Source organism: Oncorhynchus mykiss, chromosome 16 (genome assembly GCF_013265735.2).
Source record: "Oncorhynchus mykiss isolate Arlee chromosome 16, USDA_OmykA_1.1, whole genome shotgun sequence".
Taxonomy (NCBI): Eukaryota; Metazoa; Chordata; class Actinopteri; order Salmoniformes; family Salmonidae; genus Oncorhynchus; species Oncorhynchus mykiss.
Window position 1 is genome coordinate 20,845,692 of NC_048580.1, and position 23,005 is coordinate 20,868,696.

The 23,005-nt window shown below is 42.3% G+C and overlaps 1 protein-coding gene across 1 annotated transcript in view; it reads right to left on the bottom strand.

Moving 5' to 3' along the window:
• Positions 1-6,895: 6,895 nt before the first annotated feature.
• The window catches only part of rhbdl1 (rhomboid, veinlet-like 1 (Drosophila)), a 52,795-nt gene continuing 36,685 nt past the window's right edge, over positions 6,896-23,005 (bottom strand). Inside the window, exons 6-8 of the mRNA XM_021565172.2 lie at positions 14,984-15,084; positions 10,874-10,934; positions 6,896-10,410 (exon numbers count right to left, since the gene is read on the bottom strand). Coding sequence (XP_021420847.1) covers positions 10,139-10,410; positions 10,874-10,934; positions 14,984-15,084 — 434 coding nt within the window. The 3' untranslated portion in view covers positions 6,896-10,138. The remainder of the gene's footprint in view (positions 10,411-10,873; positions 10,935-14,983; positions 15,085-23,005) is intronic.

Here is a 23,005-nt window from a genome sequence, read left to right on the forward strand (position 1 = left end):
TTTATTTAGCATCTGGTGCTTGGTTAACTCACCCCATGTACCCACAATGTGTAGTGCCACTTGATGATACTTTTGTATATATAGTGTATGTGGACACCCCTTCAAATTAGTGGATTTGGCTATTTCAGCCACACAACCGTTGCTGACAGGTGTATAAAATCAAGCACACAGCCACGCAATCTCCGTAGACAAACATTGGCAGTAGAATGGCCTTACTGAAGAGCTCAGTGACATTCAATGTGGCACTGTCAAATGATGTCACCTTTCCAACAAGTTAGCTTGTCAAATTTCTGCCCTGCTAGAGCTGCCCTGGTCAACTGTAAGTGCTGTTATTGTGAAGTGGACACGTTTAGGAGCAACAATGGCTCAGCCACGAAGTGGTAGGCCACACAAGCTCACAGTGGGACCGCTGAAGCGCTTTGTCCTCAGTTCCAACACTCACTACTGAGTTCCAAACGGCCTCTGGAAGCAACGTCCGCACAATAACTGTTAGTTGGAAGCTTCATGAAATGGGTTTCCATGGCTGAGCAGCCACACACAAGCCTAACGTCGACAATGCCAAACATCGGCTGGAGTGGTGTAAAGCTTTTTGGACTCTGGAGCAGTGGAAATGTTTCTCTGGAGTGATGAATCATGCTTCACCATCTGGTAGTTCGACGGACAAATCTGGGTTTGGTGGATGCCAGGAGAACGCTACCTGCCCCAATGCATAGTGCCAACTGTAAAGTTTTGTGGAGGAGGAATATTGGTCTGGGGCTGTTTTACATGGATCGGGCTAGGTCCCTTAGTTCCACTGAAGGGAAATTTTAACGCTACAGCATACAATGAAATTCTAGACGATTCTGTGCTTCCAACTTTGTGGCAGCAGTTTGGGGAAGGCCCTTTCCTGTTTCAGCATGACAATGCCCCCTTGCACAAAGTGAGGTCCATATAGAAATGGTTTGTCGAGATAAGTGTGGAAGATCTTGACCGGCCTCCACAGGGCCCAGGCCACAACCCCACCTTTGGGATGAATTGGAAAGCTGACTGCGAGCCAGGCCTAATCACCTAAAATCAGTCCCCAACCTCAATAATGCTCGTGGCTAAATGGAAGCAAGTCCCCGCAGCAATGTTCCAACATCTAGTGGAAAGCCTTCCCAGAAGAGTGGAGGCTGCTATTACAGCAAAGGGGGGGCCAACTTCATATTAATGCCCATGATTTTGGAATGAGATGTTCGACGACCAGGTGTCCACATACTTTTGATACTGTAGTGTATGTACAAGGTGGCTCGTATAATAAATATAGCGGTGGGATGATGAGACATTTCCACAGTATTGTTCTTTATTCGTATTGTTCCTAAATTAAAGCAAATACAATGAACAGTACAAAATAAAACCAAAATATATACAATAGAAAATGGTTCAGTTCAGAACATTTAAAAAGTACAATACATCATGAAATAATTAATGAGGACTTTAATATAAACTATCCATATTTACATTAAATTTAGTTTTCATTTGTTTCTTGGTGACCCAGAGAAAAATAGCCTCTTTGTTAATTTTTTACAATTATTTTTTTGTAAAGCTGTATTGGTACAACCTCTGGTCTGGATTTGGAAACTTAACTGCCGAAGCTTGGCACCATTTTATCAATCCAAGATAACAGCCAGTGAAAACTACCACAGCAGCACACATGACCTTAAACCAAACTGCCTCAATTATCCATAATATTGTACCATATTCTGCATTCAAAACCTCCATATACTGGTATTATAATGGTCTAGAGATGGATGAAAACAACTTGGATAACTGTTGATAGTTGTATGTTGGTCAAACCATGTGTGGATTCCACTGCTATCGAGTTTCTTTGTATTAGAAGGATACTGAGAAAGTAATGTGCTGGTTTGCTTGCTTCGATTCTTATTGAAAATAAGTTTATCTGGCTAATGAGCTACAGTAGCTTGCCTCATACAGTACTGCATTACAGTACCCCATGTTCAAGTAGTACACCGCTGACACATACTAGGAGAAGGCATCCTGCTTGGTCACAAGCATCAGCTTAAAGCAGATACTGCATATTGATATCATTAAGGTTGGTTGATCTACATATCCATAAAATATAAAGATCAGATCAGTGATGCAGTGCAGTGATCCTCCTAACCGGATGCCTTTAATCACACACAAACGCAACAGCCAAGTTTAGGGTGTAGATGCATTGGATGTAACAAGGCATTATCCGTAAGAGCACAACGGATTGTGGTAAGAAGGTAATACCTATGAAAGCATCAAATAAAGAGCAAAATGGCACTATAACATATTGGCACAATGACATGTTCAGTTTATCACGTTACAGCAAGTGCAAAAAAAAAAAAAAAAAGCTCACCTATGACAAAACACATGGGGTCTGGAATATCTAATAACAGTATAAATCTCAAGTATGCTTGCTACAAAAGTTGTTGCATTTAGACACGGACAAGCAGAGAAGGAATGAACAGGGAAAGTTGTTTGAGAACGGCTCCATAGAATGACGTCAACTAAGGGGTTTGACGCATCTCTCTTTTAACAGTGACGTCCTTTGGTTGGGATGTGGTTCAACAACAATACTACCTTCAAGGTGTTAGGCTATTCATGGACACTGACAAATATATGAGGGGGGTCTTCAGACCGCTCACTAAAAAGGTGGTGGTGGTGGTGTTCTAATAAAATGGATCACATGATACTGTATGATTGGCTGGCTGCCCCTATTCTACTCATGCTATTCTTCACCAGGCCCACCTATGTAGATGAAAACAAAAGACAGCAATCAAATCAACATCATGCGGCCTGTCACATTTACTGAAAGAAGAAGAGATTTTACACTGGTGGAGCCCCAGGTTCTGTTAGAACTGAGCCCTGCGTAACAGCCATACATCACTTCCGATGCCCGAGGCGTTGTGATGGGCACACGACAAGATATGAAGGCACACACAGCTGCTTTACGACCCCAGTGGTGTTTTATGAGTTGTGCCACCTCCATTCCTCTTTCTCTATTCCCCCTCTCCCTGCATCGCTCACAGTCACACTTTGGCACACGGCAAAGTTGTCACATATCAGCCTGTAGATGACACTTGCTCCTTCATTACAGTGTTTATGCCTCTCCCCCCAGATCCTCGGCTGTCTGGATGAAGCAGACAGCTTCATAGCCAAAAGGAGAGTGGGATTGGATGGGTTTTTGTAGAAGATGTGTTGTTAGTGCTGCTGTCTTTGGAGGCGGCCTAGGGCCAGGTAATTTGGCTTACAGATGGATAATAAACCACTCCTGATGACTTTTCTCTGCCTGCTTAATTAGGATATATGCACTTCTTATTTCCCCTGACGGCTGCCTCATATGCCATGGTGAAAAGAGAGAGGAAAGAATGAGCATGTCGATGAATACAGAGTTGGAGACTTATTTGAGACTGATCATACATTAAGATTAACTAACTTAAAGGGGCAGTGCAGTTAAAAATTTCATTAAAAAAAAACTGAATGAGGTCGAAATAACACTGAAATTGTGAAGATTATCATAATGCCCTTTTACTGTAAAAACTGTTTGGAAAAAAATATTTTAGTTTTTGGCCCATATCGTGACATCACAGTCAACCATGGTTTGCCAGTGCTGTGATAAGATTTGGTATTAAAAAAGGAATTTGAAGAATTTATATGCACTGTGTGTTTGTTAGCTAGCTAGCCAGCCAGATTTAGAGGAATGATTACATTAATTTAAAAATGAACTGTCAGTTTGCCATTCAAACAATGCAGTCAATCCACAGCCATACACTGGCTGAAATCAGTTATGTTGTAAATTCAACAAGTACTGATATTGTATCATATAATAGCACTCACAGCTTTCCAAGAAAACAAACATTTCGATGGTCTATTTTAGAGGCTATTTATACAGAAAATTGGTATAAAACCTGTATAAACTGTATTTATATATATATATATATATATATATATATATATATATATATATATATATATATATATATATATATATATATATATATATATATATATATATGGTACGTTGGTTCCACTCATATATATATATATATATATATATATATATAATATACAGTGCCTTCAGACCCCTTGAATTTTTTCACATTTTGATATGTTACAGCCATATTTTAAAATGGGTTAAATAAAACGATTTCCCCATAATTAAATGTTTGCTAACTTATTAAAACCAAAAAACAGATATACCTTATTTACATAAGTATTCAGACCCTTTGCTATGAGACTCGAAATTGAGCTCAGGTGCATCCTGTTTCCATTGATCATCCTTGAGATGTTTCTACAACTTGATTGGAGTCCACCTATGGTAAATTCAATTAATTTGACATGATTTGGAAAGGCACACACCTGTCTATATAAGGTCCCACAGTTGACAGTGCATGTCAGAGCAAAAACCAAGCCATGAGGTCAAAGTAATTGTCCATAGAGCTCCAAGACAGGATTGTGTCGAGGCACAGATCCAGGGAAGGGTACCAAAAATGTTCTGCAGCATTGAAGGTCCCCAAGAACACAGTGGCCTCCATCATTCTTAAATGGAAGAAGTTTGGAACCACCAAGACACTTCCTAGAGCTGGCCGCCCAGCCAAACTGAGCAATCGGTGGAGAATCAGGGAGGTGACCAAGAACCCGATGATCCCTCTGACAGAGCTCCAGAGTTCCTCTGTGGAGATGGGAAAACCTTCCAGAAGGACAACCATTTCTGCAGCACGGGGGCAGCACTTGGGGGCTGTCAGACCATAAGAAACAAGATTCTTTGGCCTGATGAAACCAAGATTGAACTTTTTGAGGAAACCTGGCACCATCCCTACGGTGAAGCATGGGGATGTTTTTCAGCGGCAGGGACTGGAAGGACATGTCAAGGTCGAGGCAAAATGAACGGCGCAAAGTACAGAGATCCTTGATAAAAACCTGCTCCAGAGCGCTCAGGACCTCCGACTGGGGCGAAGGTTCACCTTCCAACAGGACAATGACCCTAAGCACACAGCCAAGACAATGCAGGTGTGGCTTTGGGACAAGTCTTTGAATGACCTTGAGTGGCCCAGCCAGAGGCCAGACTTGAACCCGATCAAACATCTCTGGAGAGACCTGAAAATAGCTGTGCAGCAACGCTCCCCATCCAACCTGGCAGAGCTTGAGAAAATCTGCAGAAAAAAATGGGAGAAACTCCCCAAATACAGGTGTGCTAAGCTTGTAGCATAATACCCAAGAAGACTTGAGGCTGTAATCGCTGCCAAAGGTGCTTCAACAAAGTACTGAGTGAAGGGTCTGAATACTTATGGAAATGGTGATATTTTAGTTTATTTTTTAATAAATTAGCTAAATTGTCTACAAACCAGTTTTTGCTTTGTCATTATGGGGTATTGTGGGTAGATTGATGATGATAATCAATTTTAGAACAAGGCTGTAACCTAACAAAATGTGGATAAAGTCAAGGGGTCTGAATACTTTCCGAAGGCACTGTATACAGTTGAAGTCGGAAGTTTACATACACCTTAGCCAAATACATTTAAACTCAGTTTTTCACAATTCCTGACATTTAACCCTAGTAAAAAGTCACTGTTCTTAGGTCAGTTAGGATCACCACTTTATTTTAAGAATGTGAAATGTCAGAATAATAGTAGAGAGTGAATTATTTCAGCTTTTCTTTCTTTCATCAAATTCCCAGTGGGTCAGAAGTTTACATACACTCAATTTGTATTTGGTAGCATTGCCTTTAAATTGTTTAACTTGGGTCAAATATTTCGGGTAGCCTTTTACAAGCTTCCCACAATAAGTTGGGTGAATTTTGGCCCATTCCTCCTGACAGAGCTGGTGTAACTGAGTCAGGTTTGTAGAACTCCTTGCTTGCACACGTTTTTTCAGTTCTGCCCACATATTTTCGATAGGATTGAGGTCAGGGCTTTTTGATGGCCACTCCAATACCTTGACTTTGTTGTCCTTAAGCCCTTTTGCCACAACTTTGGAAGTATGCTTGGGGTCATTGTCCATTTGGAAGACTCATTTGCGACCAAGCCTTAACTTCCTGACTGATGTCTTGAGATGTTGCTTCTATATATCCACATAATTTTCCGCCGTCATGATGCCATCTATTTTGTGAAGTGCACCAGTCCCTCCTGTAGCAAAACACCCCCACAACATGATGCTGCCACCCCCGTGCTTCACGGTTGGGATGGTGTTCTTCGGCTTGCAAGCCTCCCCACTTTCCTCCAAACATAACGATGGTCATTATGGCCAAACAGTTCTATTTTTGTTTCATCAGACCAGAGGACATTTCTCCAAAAAGTATGATCTCTGTCCCCATGTGCAGTTGCAAACCGTTGTCTGTTTTTTTATGCTGGTTTTGGAGCAGTGGCTTCTTCCTTGCTGAGCGGCCTTATAGGTTATGTCGATATATGACTTGTTTTACTGTGGATATAGATACGTTTGTAACCGTTTCCTCCAGCACCTTTGCTTGTTGTTCTGGGATTGATTTGCACTTTTCGCACCAAAGTACGTTCATCTCTAGGAGACAGAACGAACGCGTCTCCTTCCTGAGCGGTATGATGGCTGCGTGATCCCATGGTGTTTATGCTTGCATACTATTGTTTGTACAGATAAATGCGGTACCTTCAGAAATTGCTCCCAAGGATGAACCAGATTTGTGGAGGTCTACAAAAAAGAAAATCTGAGGTCTTGGCTGATTTCTTTTGATTTTCCCATGATGTCAAGCAAAGAGGCACTGAGTTTGAAGGTAGGCCTTGAAATACATCCACAGTCAATTTAGTGTATGTAAACTTCTGACCCACTGGAATTGTGATACAGCGAGTTATAAGTGAAATAATCTGTCTGTAAACAATTGTTGGAAAAATGACTTGTGTCATGCACAAAGTAGATGTCCTAACCGACTTGCATAAACTATAGTTTGTTAACAAGGAATTTGTGGAGTGGTTGAAAAACTAGTTTTAATGACTCCAACCTCAGTGTATGTAAACTTCCGACTTCAACTGGATGTACTGTATATGGCAGTATTTCTATTAAACAACTTTTATGATATCACATGCCTTACTTTTATTTTCCTGCATAAGGAAAAGCAGAAAATACATCACCTATGCCTTTACTGCCATTAATTCCAATTAGACTGGTTTGGATTTCTCCCTGACCAAAATGGCTGCCATTTCATGCCTTTCTGGAACATTGAGGGATTAGTCATTTAATAGGATCTCTATGCTTCCTACTTTGAAGGGGTAAGCGGGGCAGGCTCTGGAGTCTAGAAGATCCTATACGCCAATCAGGGCTGTGTATGTAAATATATTTACATTCGTATTGACACGCCCGCACATTTCAATGGCAAAAAGAGTCTCCGAGAAATACATGATAAAACAGATATCTTTTGAGTTATTTTGATCAAATAAACACATACAGGGATTTATTAGACATACAGTGATTTAAAAATACAATTAAAAAGCCTGTTTGAACTGAGACCCTGGTGCGTTTTTAAGGGTGGGGAGATAGAAGCTTGCACCTTGTACATCAGCTTTTGTCACCCCTTTAGTCGTTTAGTTTTAATTTCCTGGAAGGTTCCTATTCAAGGCCCAGTGCAGTCAAAAACCCCATTCTCCTTTGTTTTATATGCAGCATATTTCCACGCTATGAGGTTGGAATAATACTGTGAAAATTATGATAATGCCTTTTTAGTGTAAGAGCTGTTTGAAAAGACCACCTGAAATGTCTGCCTGTTTTGGTCGGATGGAGTTTTGGCCTGCCTGGTGACGTCAATTCGTTAATAGACCCATAAGAACCGCTCTGAAAATAACAGCTAGTTTTCAGTTTTCCACTCCCCACTCAGTCCTAGCCAAATTGTTTATTGAGATATTGCTCTTTGCTAAGAAGTACATTTTTAAAACAATCACAGTGAGGTACTTAATTGTTAACCAGAAATGATTTGATATTGAGATAAAAATGGCTGCATTGGACCTTTTAACAGTTTTTTATGTGTTTTACAATAACATCGGTATTTAGTTTATAGCCCTTTCATCAGCCCTATGCCTTTTCTGGGTTAATGTGCTATGGATTCTTTAGCCTACGAGGCACAATTATCCTCCTCTTAGATAGAATTCACCTTTCATAAAGTTATTCGTTATGGCACACTCAGTATGCCTGTATCCTCTGTCAGTGACATAATCATGTATGCTGAGGATTATGTCTGAGACCAATTGACAGCATTGGCAACTCTAAAAGTTTTCTAAAGCAGTCAGAAGACACCTTCCAAATTAAATAGACTACAGACTGAAGAAAAAAAGTATACAGAAATTAAATAAGTGAATGGAATTTCAAGATTAGTCAAAGCTTAGCAATTTCTTGATTCAGTCAATGAGCTAATTTGTGGCAGGTTTCTCTATCCAAAATGTGTCATTAACCAAAATATACTGTCGTCAGGCATCACCACACTGGGGGGGATTTAGAATCTGGCAACCATGTAGTAACGTGTGTCTAAATATTCTATCTGGCAACCAAGGTTTTAAGATGTGTTTATCAACAAATATCTAATGTCGCCTGAGAGCGACAGTCCAGCGTTTCTCAAGCATGTTCTTGCACAAACAGTTTGCCTTTGTCATCCGGTCTCATTTGCCACATAACTCATATGACACGTGTTATTATCAGCTTTGACATTACCATTGAGGACCACACGGCAGAAATTTCACCGAAGCATATACCAGCAAACAGTCACTGACTGTTTTCACTCTGCCTTTGTTTTCCATTTCTACGTCGAATGGGTTCTTCTATGGCTTACTCTGTAAAGCACTAAGATTTATAAAGACGAGTGTAACTTGCTTCATTGATGTTCATTCATCATAGTAACCAGGGGTGTCTGCTGTCGAATCACTTTCAGAGGATCAAAGCTGTATGGTAGGAGATATCATAAGAACAACAATCATCGCATTTCGTCTGCACCATTTGAAATGTTCTTCTTTTGTTTTCCCAAACAAGAAAGAAACAGAAATAAATGATTAACACTCCTTTTTTTATGTGTACATTCCTTTACAAAAGTATACAGTCCCTAAGAATGAGACACTGAGGTATAGACTGGGCTTTGACAGACTGAACCCAATGCCCGCTGGGACACGAAGGTCAGAGGTCAGGCGATGATGACATGTCCGTTGCCCTCCCTAGTTCCGTCTGTTAGAGTGAGAATAGACAGAGAGGCCTGTGTCGCTCGCTTTGCGTTCCCGCGCTGACTTACAGCATCAGGCAGTGGTTGTTCTTGGAGACGGTGACACAGGAGAAGGGTGCGGGTTGGTGGGGGTGTAAAGAGCACACGTCTCAGTTTGGACCTTAGAGCATGGGCTAGATGAGATGCTGGTGCTTTAGCAGGCTAGGGTATGGTACTGCTAGAGATTATGCTAACCTGCTGAAGCATTTAGGTTGGGTGGAAAATGAGAGTGACAATGGCTACTAGGGACATGAGCACCACAGTGGTGATGGTGGGGAAATAGGATATCACGGTTTCAGCATTGATTTATTTTCTTCTCTGTCTTTTCCACCTTCCTAGCTGCATGCCTTGTTACATGTAATACCTAATCCTGTGAATTCCTATTCTTATTCCACAGTGTAGATCTAGTGTTTAGGTGCATGTTGAGCAGTAGAACATTGGTGTCCTTCTGCCTCATGTCTTTAAAAGGGGCAGTGAGGAATACTGACAGAACACACATCTGTCCAGTAAGAAGCACCTCAAGGGTCATAAACCCACTCTGAACAGGAGAGGAGAGCTGACACTGCATGGTATTATTCATAATGGCTCTCTGACAGGTTCTGCCTGAAGCTGGGTTAAGCTTCAACACAAAAGACAAAAGGGATGCTCCACAATGAGAATATAAAGACAGCTACACATCTTTCACCTGCATATATTGCTACCAAATTCCCTCCCACCACAAAACAGAGATCATTCTATGATGATATGGGTACATTGGGAAAAATTATTCCTGCTCTGTACAGTTTTGAATTAAATAACATCCTGTGTTTTGAATGGTGTTGCCGGGGAGGTTGGCTGAGCGGACAGGAAAAGGATATGGCGAAGGCGCTGGGTCTTGACATGTGACAGTGAGAGGGAAAATGTAATGGAGTGAGAGAGAGCTTCTTGGTGTCAGGGAGCGGGTGGAAGCTGCACCCCCAGCAGCTCGTAGGCAAAGATGTTCCAGAAGATGGCGAAGAGAAGGAAGGTGATGAAGGAGAAGAGGATGACCCACCAGGAGCACTGCTTCTGCAGGCTCTCCTCGTAGCTGCGCAGGATGAGCAGGCCCATGCTGATGCCCACCACCGCCCCCGCCAGGTGGGCCATGAAGCTGGGCTGGGGCCCCGAGGAGGGCAAGGGCGGGGAGAAGCGCAGCCACACGGCACGGCCCACCTCCGAACTCACTGCAATGGAAGAAGTCATCAATATGAGTGGAACTGTGGGATTTGGCAGATAGAGTTTGGAGTAGAGTCCAAGACTAGGGCTTTGCTAAGGCTAAGGCTATGTTTAAAGAGATGGGCTGGCTAACGATACACTAGACTGAGGTATGGGGAAGTCCAACGCGGGACAGACAGGCGGGACATATTGCACACTGACGAAAGTCGTAGTGAATTGGGAAAAGTCACTGCCATACAGCATAAGTCATATCCTCTGAACGAAATACTACATATCCAATCTGCACTCACTCCTCCCCATTGCACTTGAAGCAATACCTCAACTCATTTTACAAGGCCCACTCAAGTTATAACACAAGCATTTCGCTATACCCACAATAACATCTGCAAAACACGTAAATGTGACCAATACAATTTGATTTGAAAATAGTGTAGATATTGAATGGCTATATGGATATAGTAGGAAACTTACTGCACACCAGTGCCAGAATCATGCGGAGGAGCTTGTATGGACACCGCATACCGGCCCAGTTCTGCAAAACAGAGAGACGAGCGGCAAGTCAAACACAAACAGTCAGCTCCAAAGACCTGTATATTTACAGCTTTCACAGTGAGTATCTCCACCATCTCTGCATTCTGTAGGGAACGTGTGTGAACCACAGCGATCAGACATCCACTTCCATACAAGTAGGATGAGGACACGCCTACTAGACAGAGACATGGTTATACACCTGGCTGGTCTCCAATCGGTGGATCCACCTTGCTGCCCGTTCTATTAATCAGGGTTAAGATAGCTTTACGGAGGGTGAGAACAGCCCAATAAAACACCCTGTGATCCTCCTGGGATAATACAAAAGGTTTCTGCCTCAGAATAACATGTTTATTACCCAGGATGAAGGATTGCACCAATCTCGTCCCTCTTCATATCCTCTAGGTCCTAGGAGACCCGGGAGGAAGCAGTAGTGTTTTGCTCCCTTGCAGAGGAAGCCAGGCAGGCAAAGCCGAGCGCCACGCAAGATTAAAGATCCTGAAGAAAGTCAATAAAGTGCAGGCCTATACACACAACTCAGCCTATTCGTCTATGCGACGGCAGGGCCTCATGAAAGTGCAGTAATAGCACAAATAAATGACAAGTGTCAGAGTACGGGGGAGGTCAACCAAGCAGCATGAATAAGGGAAGGGAGAAGGGGGGCACTCACGTGATAGAGACGCTCACTTTCCCTTATTTTTTTCCTTGCTGAAGTTTGTTTTACATGCTCTCAATGGAGAGAAGTGTATCCTCCATTTTGCCTATCAATACTAAGCTCAGGGATTTAAATGAAGCTGTACCTCCATTGAGACAAGGGGATAATGGGGTGCTTTTGTACAGTATTCTAAAAACAGAGTACTTTTCTTTGGAATTTCTACATCTACATCAAGACGATGTTAGTGTAGCACATGGGGATGTGTGAAACCTTGCTTTTGAGGTGGCGCATTTGGCTAAGACGCTTGAGGAGGGCAGTCACAGGTCTTTAAGGCAGAGGTCACGTGTTCGTGCTCGTGCCAGGTATGGGCCGAATCGAGAGGAAGTGGTACATCTTTTACATTAGCTCCGAAAAGAAATGTCTGTTTTCAAAAGGTCTTCATTCTTATGAGCAAGTGCTAATCTCATTTCATCCTATTTATTTTCTTTAGCTTGTTGCTCAATAAAAATAAAACATCTACACTAGTGAAATCATAGCGTAAAAGCAGGTGAGCTGGTTCTACGCTTTTTGTACATTTTCTTGTGTTTTGTGGTGGAAAACTGAGCGGGTTGAGCATAAAACGTCAACCCTGTTACCATTGATGGACAGGCTAGAAATGTTTTAACAATAAAATAAAAATGTGTGAAGCTTGCATTCAATTGCCCCTCCCCGTTGAACACAACAGGCTTCCATTCCCCCTGTCACGAGGGGAGTTATGGATGATTTAAGATTAAGTTTTAAACCCTGTTACAGGCAACCCTGTTACTATATTTGGCACTTAATAGGCAAATACTATAGTCATTTCTTTATTTAACCTCGCGAGATGGGAAAACATGTTTTTTATTTTAAATAAATCTTCTTAGGGCTAGGCCCTTTTTTTCTCAATTTGCGCCTGAATGACGTGCCCGAAGTAAACTGCCTGTTGCTCAGGCCCTGAAGAACAGGATATGCATATAATTGGTACCGTTGGAAAGAAAACACTTTGATGTTTGTAGAAATGTTAAAATAATGTAGGAGAATATAACACAATAGATATAGTAGGAGAAAATCCAAAGAAAAACCAACCGGAATGTTTTGTTTTTGAGAGACCATCTTCTTAGAATGGCAAGTATAAGGTCATATTGAAAATTAGCTCCCTGGATGCAATTCCTATGGCTTCCACAGGGTGTCAGCAGTATATGTTGAAGGTTTCATGCTTGTAACTTCAAATACGAATAAGATATATTAGTTTTAGTACATGTGCACAGTCTTGGAAATTCGTGTTAGCGCGCGCCATGAAGACAGGACGCACCTGCTAAAATCGATTTCCTATTGAACATACTTCTTTCCGTAAGAAATATTATAGTTTGATTACATTTTAGGGTATCTGAGGAGTAAGTAGAAATGTATTTTGACTTGTTGAAACAAAGTTTAGGGGTAGATTTTCGGATTCCTTTCTCTGCATGTTGAACGAGTGGATTACTCAAATTGATGGTACCAACTAAACTGACTTTTTGAGATATAAAGAAGGATTTTATCTAACAAAACGACACTACATGTTATAGCTGGGACCCTTTGGATGACAAATCAGAGGAAGAGTTTCAAAAAGTAAGTGAATATTTAATCGCTATTTGTGAATTTATGAAACCTTCGCTGGTGGGAAAATATTTTGACGTGGGGTGCCGTCCTCAAACAATCACATGGCATGTTTTCGCTGTAATAGCTACTGTAAATCGGACAGTGCAGTTAGATTAACAAGGATTTAAGCTTTCAGCCGATTTAAGACACTTATATGTACCTAAATGTTAAATATTCATAATTGTTATGATTATTTATTTGAATTGCATGCCTTCCAGTTTCACCGGAAGTTGTCCCGCTTGCGGGACGCCTAGCCCTAAAAGGATTTTGTTAAGTTGAACAAGTGCTCTTTATGACAGAATGTTAAACATTTTTTCCCACTAGCTTACATTACTTAAAAGGCTACCCAATTGGTGGAACAACCCATTTACACTCCACAAACACACACACACACACACACACACACACAAACACACACACACATACACACACACACACACACACACACACACACACACACACACACACACACACACACACACACACGCACGCACGCACACACGCGCACAGACATGGGGGTGAATAAAATTGAACGTTTTTCTCACTTTAACCTTGGATGAGTATATGACACTTAAGTTTTCAATAAATTATAAGATCAACATACAGTACATAAAAGGTTAATGGGGTCTCTAGTTACCCGCGGGAGGACAAATTAAAGTGTTAATTCAACCAGGATAGGTGCAGATTTCTTGTTCAGTCTGAACTTTAATGTAGAGATGAAGAAGTATTTGGCCGATTTAACATAAATCATTTTGATGGCCTTGACAGCAGTGAGACAAAACCTCTGTTCAACCGTCTCATCCAAATAACTGACGATAAAAGCTTTTGGACAGATAGATGAGGTCTACTGGAGTAAAAACACTTCCGCCCCCTGAGACGCAGAGAAGAAAAAACAAACCCGGGGGCCAGGCATAATAAACAACAGACGCTTAGTTTTCTGGGAGTAGGGGTCAAAGTTTAAACTCTTTACTCTGGGGCTGCTGATGCATTTTGAGTTCGACTTTTGCTGGCATCTCTTTTGCTTGTAGTGAAGGCCTTCTCTACTAAGAGTGATTCATCAGATCTTACACAGCCCTGAGTCCTCTGACAGAATGTGCTGAGACATCGCACATCCAGACACACTGATGCTGACGCACGCACGCACACACACAGACAGTGTGATCGCACATTTTATGTTTTCTGTTGCGGAGACATTTGGCAGACCAGGCACCTAGGGAGTACTGAGGAACAGATTGACATAGCCTTTAATATTCCCATATGCATAGAGTTTGGCACTTCTAAATAGAGAGGTGTTAAGAATAAATTACAAAGGAAAACAACGAATAACAGATCAAGGGAGGAATCAAAACAGCATTTCAAGTTAAGTCAATAGCCCAAATGCAGAGTTCCTTTCTGATAAGCTATGATCATGGGGGTTCTGGAATATTCGATGGCTCTTATCCAAAAAAGTGCTTGTTAGCCGGTTATAAAAAGTCCTTATCGCATCATATTGATAGGGACCCACTCTCTGTGTGTGCTCTCTGGCATGGAATCTTTGCTAAAGCGCATCGCTCCCATTGTACATCCCACTCACACCTGCAGAGCTTGATGAGGGCAAGCACAAGAGTCTATCTAAACACAAAACAGAAAACAGAAGGATGTTGTGTGGAGGAGAACTCTCTTAACGTGATTTCTCTGACATTTTGGTCTCCATTGATACTGTTATCAAGTGTGACAATGAAGGCGATGATGACGGCAGTTACCATGACGACGTTGGCCAGATGCGCCGAGCACAGAGCGTAGACACCCCCGGAGCCCCCCACCACTGGAGCACGCATGTCTGTGATGGACACAGTCAGGGAACCTGGGGAGAGAGAAATGGTGAGAGAGAAAGAGGGGGAGAGGAGAGAGAGAGAAAGAGAGACAGAAGGAGAGCAATTTTCAGAAATAGAGCGCAATGTTCAGAAAGAGAGTGAAAAATATAGAGGAAAATGTTGGGAGATGGAGGAAAAAGAGAGAGGTTAGGTTACTCATCATCACCATAGCAATTTCAGTCACCTTCCTCCCAGCATCCCCCTGAACCCAAAAGAACACATCCTTGTGTGTCTGTCGTCAGTTGACCTCGACTTGCCCTCTTTATATCTATACACCCGCATACTGTTTTTCTCTTCTGTGCTGATGTGCACATGGTTTACACTACAGCTGCCAGCACCACCACCAGGCTCATAAAACAGAACAGTCACGGTAAACAAAAAATACCATAGTCACAAATGTTATGTTATATACTGTACTTAGACACATTAAATTGGACAGCTACAAAGAATAATCTACACATACCACAAGGAGACCATAATAGGGTTTACCTATGACGTACTCTTGCTACGATACTATAATGTCCTCTTGATCCTATGTAGATTATACTGAAGCATTGGCTTCTGATACACTACATGATCAAAAGTATATGGACACCTGCTCGTCGAACATTTGGGCATTAATATGGATATGCCCCCCCCCCCCTTTGCTGCCATAACAGCCTCCACTCTTCTGGGAAGGCTTTCCACTAGATGTTGGAACATTGCTTCGGGGACTTGCTTCCATTCAGCTACAAGAGCATTAGTGAGGTTGGCAGTGATGTTGGGCGATTAGGCCTGGCTCGCAGTCGGTCTTACAATTCATCCCAAAGGTGTTCGATTAGGTCAGGGCTCTGTGCAGACAAACTATTTCTGCATGGACCTCGCTTTGTGCACGGGGGCATTGTCATGCTGAAACAGGAAAGTTTACACTAACTGTTACCACAAAGTTTAGCGTTAAGATGTTGTTTTTTTTGACAATATTTAATCCATTTTGAATTCAGGCTGTAACACAACAAAATGCGGAATAAGTCAAGGGGTATGAATACTTTCTGAAGGCACCGTACATGCTACACAGACCAGTCAGTTGGATGATTTAATCAATTCCATAAAAAATTATGATAATGGCGCTGGAAGGAAAAGCGGACATTTTACAGGCACTCAACCAATTGCTATTTGTGTGTTATTTTGTGCTGATTTTTCCTTTTATTGTACACACTGTTTCCGCCATCGTTTCCTATGACCAAAAAGGGCTTCTGGACATCAGAACAGCTGTCACTAACCCGATTTGGATGAGGACTTCTACTTCAATGAGTCGGAGGCAAAAGACCACTATCCCAGACCAGATCCAAATCCTCGACACTCAGAAAGGGAGGAGGGGGTGCTATAGAGGCCAGCGTGCGGGACATCTGATGAGACTGTGTCGGAGAGTGGATAAGCCGCGTCTACTCTTTGTTATTTTGGCGAACATGCAATCACTGGAGAATAAACTGGAAGAGCTCCGTTCGAGACTATCCTATCAACGCGATCTGAAGAACTGTAATATCCAATGTTTCTCCGAGTCGTGGCTGAACAAGGACATGGAAAATATAAATCTAGATGGTTTTTCTATACATAGGCAGAACAGAACAGCAGCTTTGTGTAAGCTCAGGTGAGGGTGTGTGCGTCTCTTTGTTAACAACAGCTGGTGCGCAAAATCTAATATTAAGGAAGTCTTAAGGTTCTGATTGCCTGAGTAAGAATACCTCATGATAAGTTGTAGACCATACTATTTACCAAGAGCTGTCTATTTATAACCACAAACCGATACTGGCACTAAGGCCGCACTCAACGAGCTGTATGTGCCATAAGTAAACAAGAAAATGCTCACCCAGAGACGACGCTCCTAGTGACCAATGATTTTAATGCAGTAAAACTGAAATCTGTGTTCTCATTTCTACAAGGATGTCACCTGTGCAACTAGAGGTGAAAAAAAACACTAGATCACCTTTACTCCACACACAGAGATGCATACAAAGCTCTCCCTCACCTTCCATTTGGCAAATCTGACCATAACTCTATCCTCCTGATTCCTGCATACAAGCAAAAACTCAAACAGGAAGTACCAGTATCAATACGGAAAAGGTCAGATGAAGCGCATACTTAGTTACACGACTCTTTCGCTAGCACAGACTGGAATTTGATTTAAGATTAATCTGATGGCTTGGAGGAGTTTAACTCATCAGTCATCATCTTCATTAATAAGTGCATTGACGATATCTTCCCCACAGTGACCATACACATACAGTGCCTTGCGAAAGTATTCGGCCCCCTTGAACTTTGCAACCTTTTGCTACATTTCAGGCTTCAAACATAAAGATATAAAACTGTATTTGTTTGTGAAGAATCAACAACAAGTGGGACACAATCATGAAGTGGAACGACATTTATTGGATATTTCAAACTTTTTTAACAAATCAAAAACTGAAAAATTGGGCGTGCAAAATTATTCAGCCCCCTTAAGTTAATACTTTGTAGCACCACCTTTTGCTGCGATTACAGCTGTAAGTCGCTTGGGGTATGTCTCTATCAGTTTTGCACATCGAGAGACTGAAATTTTTTCCCATTCCTCCTTGCAAAACAGCTCGAGCTCAGTGAGGTTGGATGGAGAGCATTTGTGAACAGCAGTTTTCAGTTCTTTCCACAGATTCTCGATTGGATTCAGGTCTGGACTTTGACTTGGCCATTCTAACACCTGGATATGTTTATTTTTGAACCATTCCATTGTAGATTTTGCTTTACATTGTCTTGTTGGAAGACAAATCTCCGTCCCAGTCTCAGGTCTTTTGCAGACTCCATCAGGTTTTCTTCCAGAATGGTCCTGTATTTGGCTCCATCCATCTTCCCATCAATTTTAACCATCTTCCCTGTCCCTGCTGAAGAAAAGCAGGCCCAAACCATGATGCTGCCACCACCATGTTTGACAGTGGGGATGGTGTGTTCAGCTGTGTTGCTTTTACGCCAAACATAATGTTTTGCATTGTTGCCAAAAAGTTCAATTTTGGTTTCATCTGACCAGAGCACCTTCTTCCACATGTTTGGTGTGTCTCCCAGGTGGCTTGTGGCAAACTTTAAACGACATTTTTTATGGATATCTTTAAGAAATGGCTTTCTTCTTGCCACTCTTCCATAAAGGCCAGATTTGTGCAATATACAACTGATTGTTGTCCTATGGACAGAATCTCCCACCTCAGCTGTAGATCTCTGCAGTTCATCCAGAGTGATCACGGGCCTCTTGGCTGCATCTCTGATCAGTCTTCTCCTTGTATGAGCTGAAAGTTTAGAGGGACGGCCAGGTCTTGGTAATCCGGCTTTAAACTTCTTCACAACAGTATCTCGGACCTGCCTGGTGTGTTCCTTGTTCTTCATGATGCTCTCTGCGCTTTTGACGGACCTCTGAGACTATCACAGTGCAGGTGCATTTATACGGAGACTTGATTACACACAGGTGGATTGTATTTATCATCATTAGTCATTTAGGTCAACATTGGATCATTCAGAGATCCTCACTGAACTTCTGGAGAGAGTTTGCTGCACTGAAAGTAAAGGGGCTGAATAATTTTGCACGCCCAATTTTTCAGTTTTTGATTTGTTAAAAAAGTTTGAAATATCCAATAAATGTTGTTCCACTTCATGATTGTGTCCCACTTGTTGTTGATTCTTCACAAACAAATACAGTTTTATGTCTTTATGTTTGAAGCCTGAAATGTGGCAAAAGGTCGCAAAGTTCAAGGGGGCCGAATACTTTCGCAAGGCACTGTACATATCCCAACCAGAAGTAATGGATTACAGGCAACATCCGCACTGAGCTAAAAGCTAGAGCTGTCACTTTGAAGGAGTGGGACACTAATCCAGACGCTTATTAGAAATCCTACTCTGATGAACCATCAACCAGGCAAAGTGTCAATACAGGACCAAGATCGAAACCTACAAGTGTCTTCACTGACATTTTCAACCTCTCCCTGACCCAGCTTGTAAAATCAACATGTTACATGCAGACCACCATAGTCCCTGTGCCCAAGAACACCAAGGTAACCTGTCTATAGGACTTATGACCTGAAGCACTCACATCTGTAGCCATTGTTAGGTTTTAATTCTCAGAGTAAAAAACTCACCGGACACCATGAAAGCTCAACCACGTTTATTCTTCCATGAGGATCAATACGGCTGCACAGGACAAAAACATTTTCACACAAGCACTGGTATTTAACCCTTCCTCCTAGGCTGAGTCTCCTCCTACACATCGGTATAAACATTGTATATTTTACTGCTAGGCAGGACACGTAGTGATATGGGCCATAAACTGTTCTTCCTCCCTTAATATGACCTGACCTCGACCCCCCTTCATCACTAATCCATCAATACCTGCCACATGTGATCGCTTCTCTGCACTCAGTCTTTCAATCGGATCCCTGACATAATGTAAACGTTATACATTACCCTCTCTCCCTCAGTGACATGAATAAGTATATTTCCTATTCTCAGAACCCAAAGATTTCAAAGGCTGGTCGTGGCTCACATCAACACCATCATCCCAGACACCCTGGACCCACTCCAATTCGCATACAGCCCCACAGATTATGCAATCTCTATTGCACTCCACACTACCCTTTTCCACTTGGACAAAAGGAACACCTACATGATCATTCTGTTCATTGACTACAGCTCAGAGTTCAACATCATAGTGTCCTCCAATCTCATCACTAAACTAAGGAATCTGAGATCAAACACTTCCCTCTACAACTGGATCCTGGACTACCTGACGGGCCGCCCCCAGGTTGTGAGAGTAGGCAACAACACATCTGCCACGCTGACTGGGGCCCCTCAGGTGTGCGTGCTTTGTCCCCTTCTGTACTCCCTGTTCACCCACGACTGTGTGGCTACGCACGACTCCAACAACATCATTAAGTTTGCTGACGACACAACTGTGGTGGGCCTGATCACCGACGACGATGAGACAGCCTACAGGGAGGAGGTCAGAGACCTGGAAGTGTGGGGCCAGGACAACAACCTCCCCCTCAACGTCAGCAAGACAAAGGAGCTGAGGGCTGAGCACGCCCCCATTCACAGGGCTGTAGTGGAGACGGTTGAGAGTTTCAAGTTTCTCTGTGTCCACATCACTAAGGACCTATCATGGCGCAAACACACCAACACAGTCATGAAGAGGGCACAACAGTGCCTCTTCCCCCTCATAAGGCTGAAAATATTTGCCATGGGCCCTCAGATCCTCAAAAAGTTCTACAGCTGAAACGCTAAGAGCATCTTGACTGGCTGCATTAACGCTTGGTATGGCAACTGCTTGGCATCTGACTACAAAGCGCTACAAAGGGTAGCGCGTACGGCCCAGTACATCAGGTGGTGTCAGAGGAAGGCCATTAAAAATGGTCAAAGGCTCCAGCCACCTAAGTCATAGACTGTTCTCTCTGCTACCGCACGGCAGGCGGTCCTGGAGCCTCAAAGTCTGGGACCAAAAGGCTCCTGAACAGCTTCTACCCCCAAGCTATGAGAATGCTGAACAGTTAATCACATGGCTACCCCTTTTTTTCCCCACTGGCATTCTTGCACTGGCTCTATGCACAATCACTGGACTCACACACACACATACTACAATGACACTCCAACACACACATACACATACGCATACACATACACACACACTCCATACACTCACACACACAAAACACACACACACACATGCATATTGACACCACACACACACACACACAGACACATTTTCACACATGCTGCTGCTACTCTATTTATTAGCTATCCTGATTGCCTAGTCACTTTTACCTCTACCTACATGTACATGTAACCTCAACTACCTCAACTACTTCGCACCCCTGAACATTAACTCGGTACCGGTACTCCTTATATATAGCCTCGTTATTTCGTTTTTATTGTTACAGTTCGTTTTTTTTTGCCTTATTTGCTACATTTTCTTACTTTTACTTTGCATTGTTGGGAAAGGGCTCATAAGTAATCATTTCACTGTAAAGTCTACACCCAATTGTACTCGGCGCATGTGACAAATACAATTTTATTCAAATTTTCTTTGGGACTATCTGGTCCTGTACATAAGAACAGTCTAGTTAGAAATCTGCATAGCTTGGCTATGGGCCAATTCCCCTGCTAGACTGTGAACGTAACCTGATTGGTTAAGTACAGTGCCTTGCGAAAGTATTCGGCCCCCTTGAACTGTGCAACCTTTTGCCACATTTCAGGCTTCAAACATAAAGATATAAAACTGTATTTTTTTGTGAAGAATCAACAACAAGTGGGACACAATCATGAAGTGGAACGACATTTATTGGATATTTCAAACTTTTTTAACAAATCAAAAACTGAAAAATTGGGCGTGCAAAATTATTCAGCCCCTTTACTTTCAGTGCAGCAAACTCTCTCCAGAAGTTCAGTGAGGATCTAATGATGGACTAATGATGATAAATACAATCCACCTGTGTGTAATCAAGTCTCCGTATAAATGCACCTGCACTGTGATAGTCTCAGAGGTCCGTCAAAAGCACAGAGAGCATCATGAAGAACAAGGAACACACCAGGCAGGTCCGAGATACTGTTGTGAAGAAGTTTAAAGCCGGATTTGGATACAAAAGGATTTCCCAAGCTTTAAACATCCCAAGGAGCACTGTGCAAGCGATAATATTGAAATTAAAGGAGTATCAGACCACTGCAAATCTACCAAGACCTGGCCGTCCCTCTAAAATGCCAGCTCATACAAGGAGAAGACTGATCAGAGATGCAGCCAAGAGGCCCATGATCACTCTGGATGAACTGCAGAGATCTACAGCTGAGGTGGGAGACTCTGTCCATAGGACAACAATCAGTCGTATATTGCACAAATCTGGCCTTTATGGAAGAGTGGCAAGAAGAAAGCCATTTCTTAAAGATATCCACAAAAAGTGTCATTTAAAGTTTGCCACAAGCCACCTGGGAGACACACCAAACATGTGGAAGAAGGTGCTCTGGTCAGATGAAACCAAAATTGAACTTTTTGGCAACAATGCAAAACGTTATGTTTGGCGTAAAAGCAACACAGCTCATAACCCTGAACACACCATCCCCACTGTCAAACATGGTGGTGGCAGCATCATGGTTTGGGCCTGCTTTTCTTCAGCAGGGACAGGGAAGATGGTTAAAATTGATGGGAAGATGGATGGAGCCAAATACAGGACCATTCTGGAAGAAAACCTGATGGAGTCTGCAAAAGACCTGAGACTGGGACGGAGATTTGTCTTCCAACAAGACAATGATCCAAAACATAAAGCAAAATCTACAATGGAATGGTTCAAAAATAAACATATCCAGGTGTTAGAATGGCCAAGTCAAAGTCCAGACCTGAATCCAATCGAGAATCTGTGGAAAGAACTGAAAACTGCTGTTCACAAATGCTCTCCATCCAACCTCACTGAGCTCGAGCTGTTTTGCAGGGAAGAATGGGAAAAAATGTCAGTCTCTCGATGTGCAAAACTGATAGAGACATACCCCAAGCGACTTACAGCTGTAATCGCAGCAAAAGGTGGCGCTACAAAGTATTAACTTAAGGGGGCTGAATAATTTTGCACGCCCAATTTTTCAGTTTTTGATTTGTTAAAAAAGTTTGAAATATCCAATAAATGTCGTTCCACTTCATGATTGTGTCCCACTTGTTGTTGATTCTTCACAAAAAAATACAGTTTTAAATCTTTATGTTTGAAGCATGAAATGTGGCAAAAGGTCGCAAAGTTCAAGGGGGCCGAATACTTTCGCAAGGCACTGTAAAGGCGTTTCAGACACCGGCAAAGTACATGATGGGGTCAAAAAGCTAGAGAGTGGAAAAAATGTAGACGTGAGGTATCTCTTCGGGTATCACTATATTTTTTATATATATATATATAC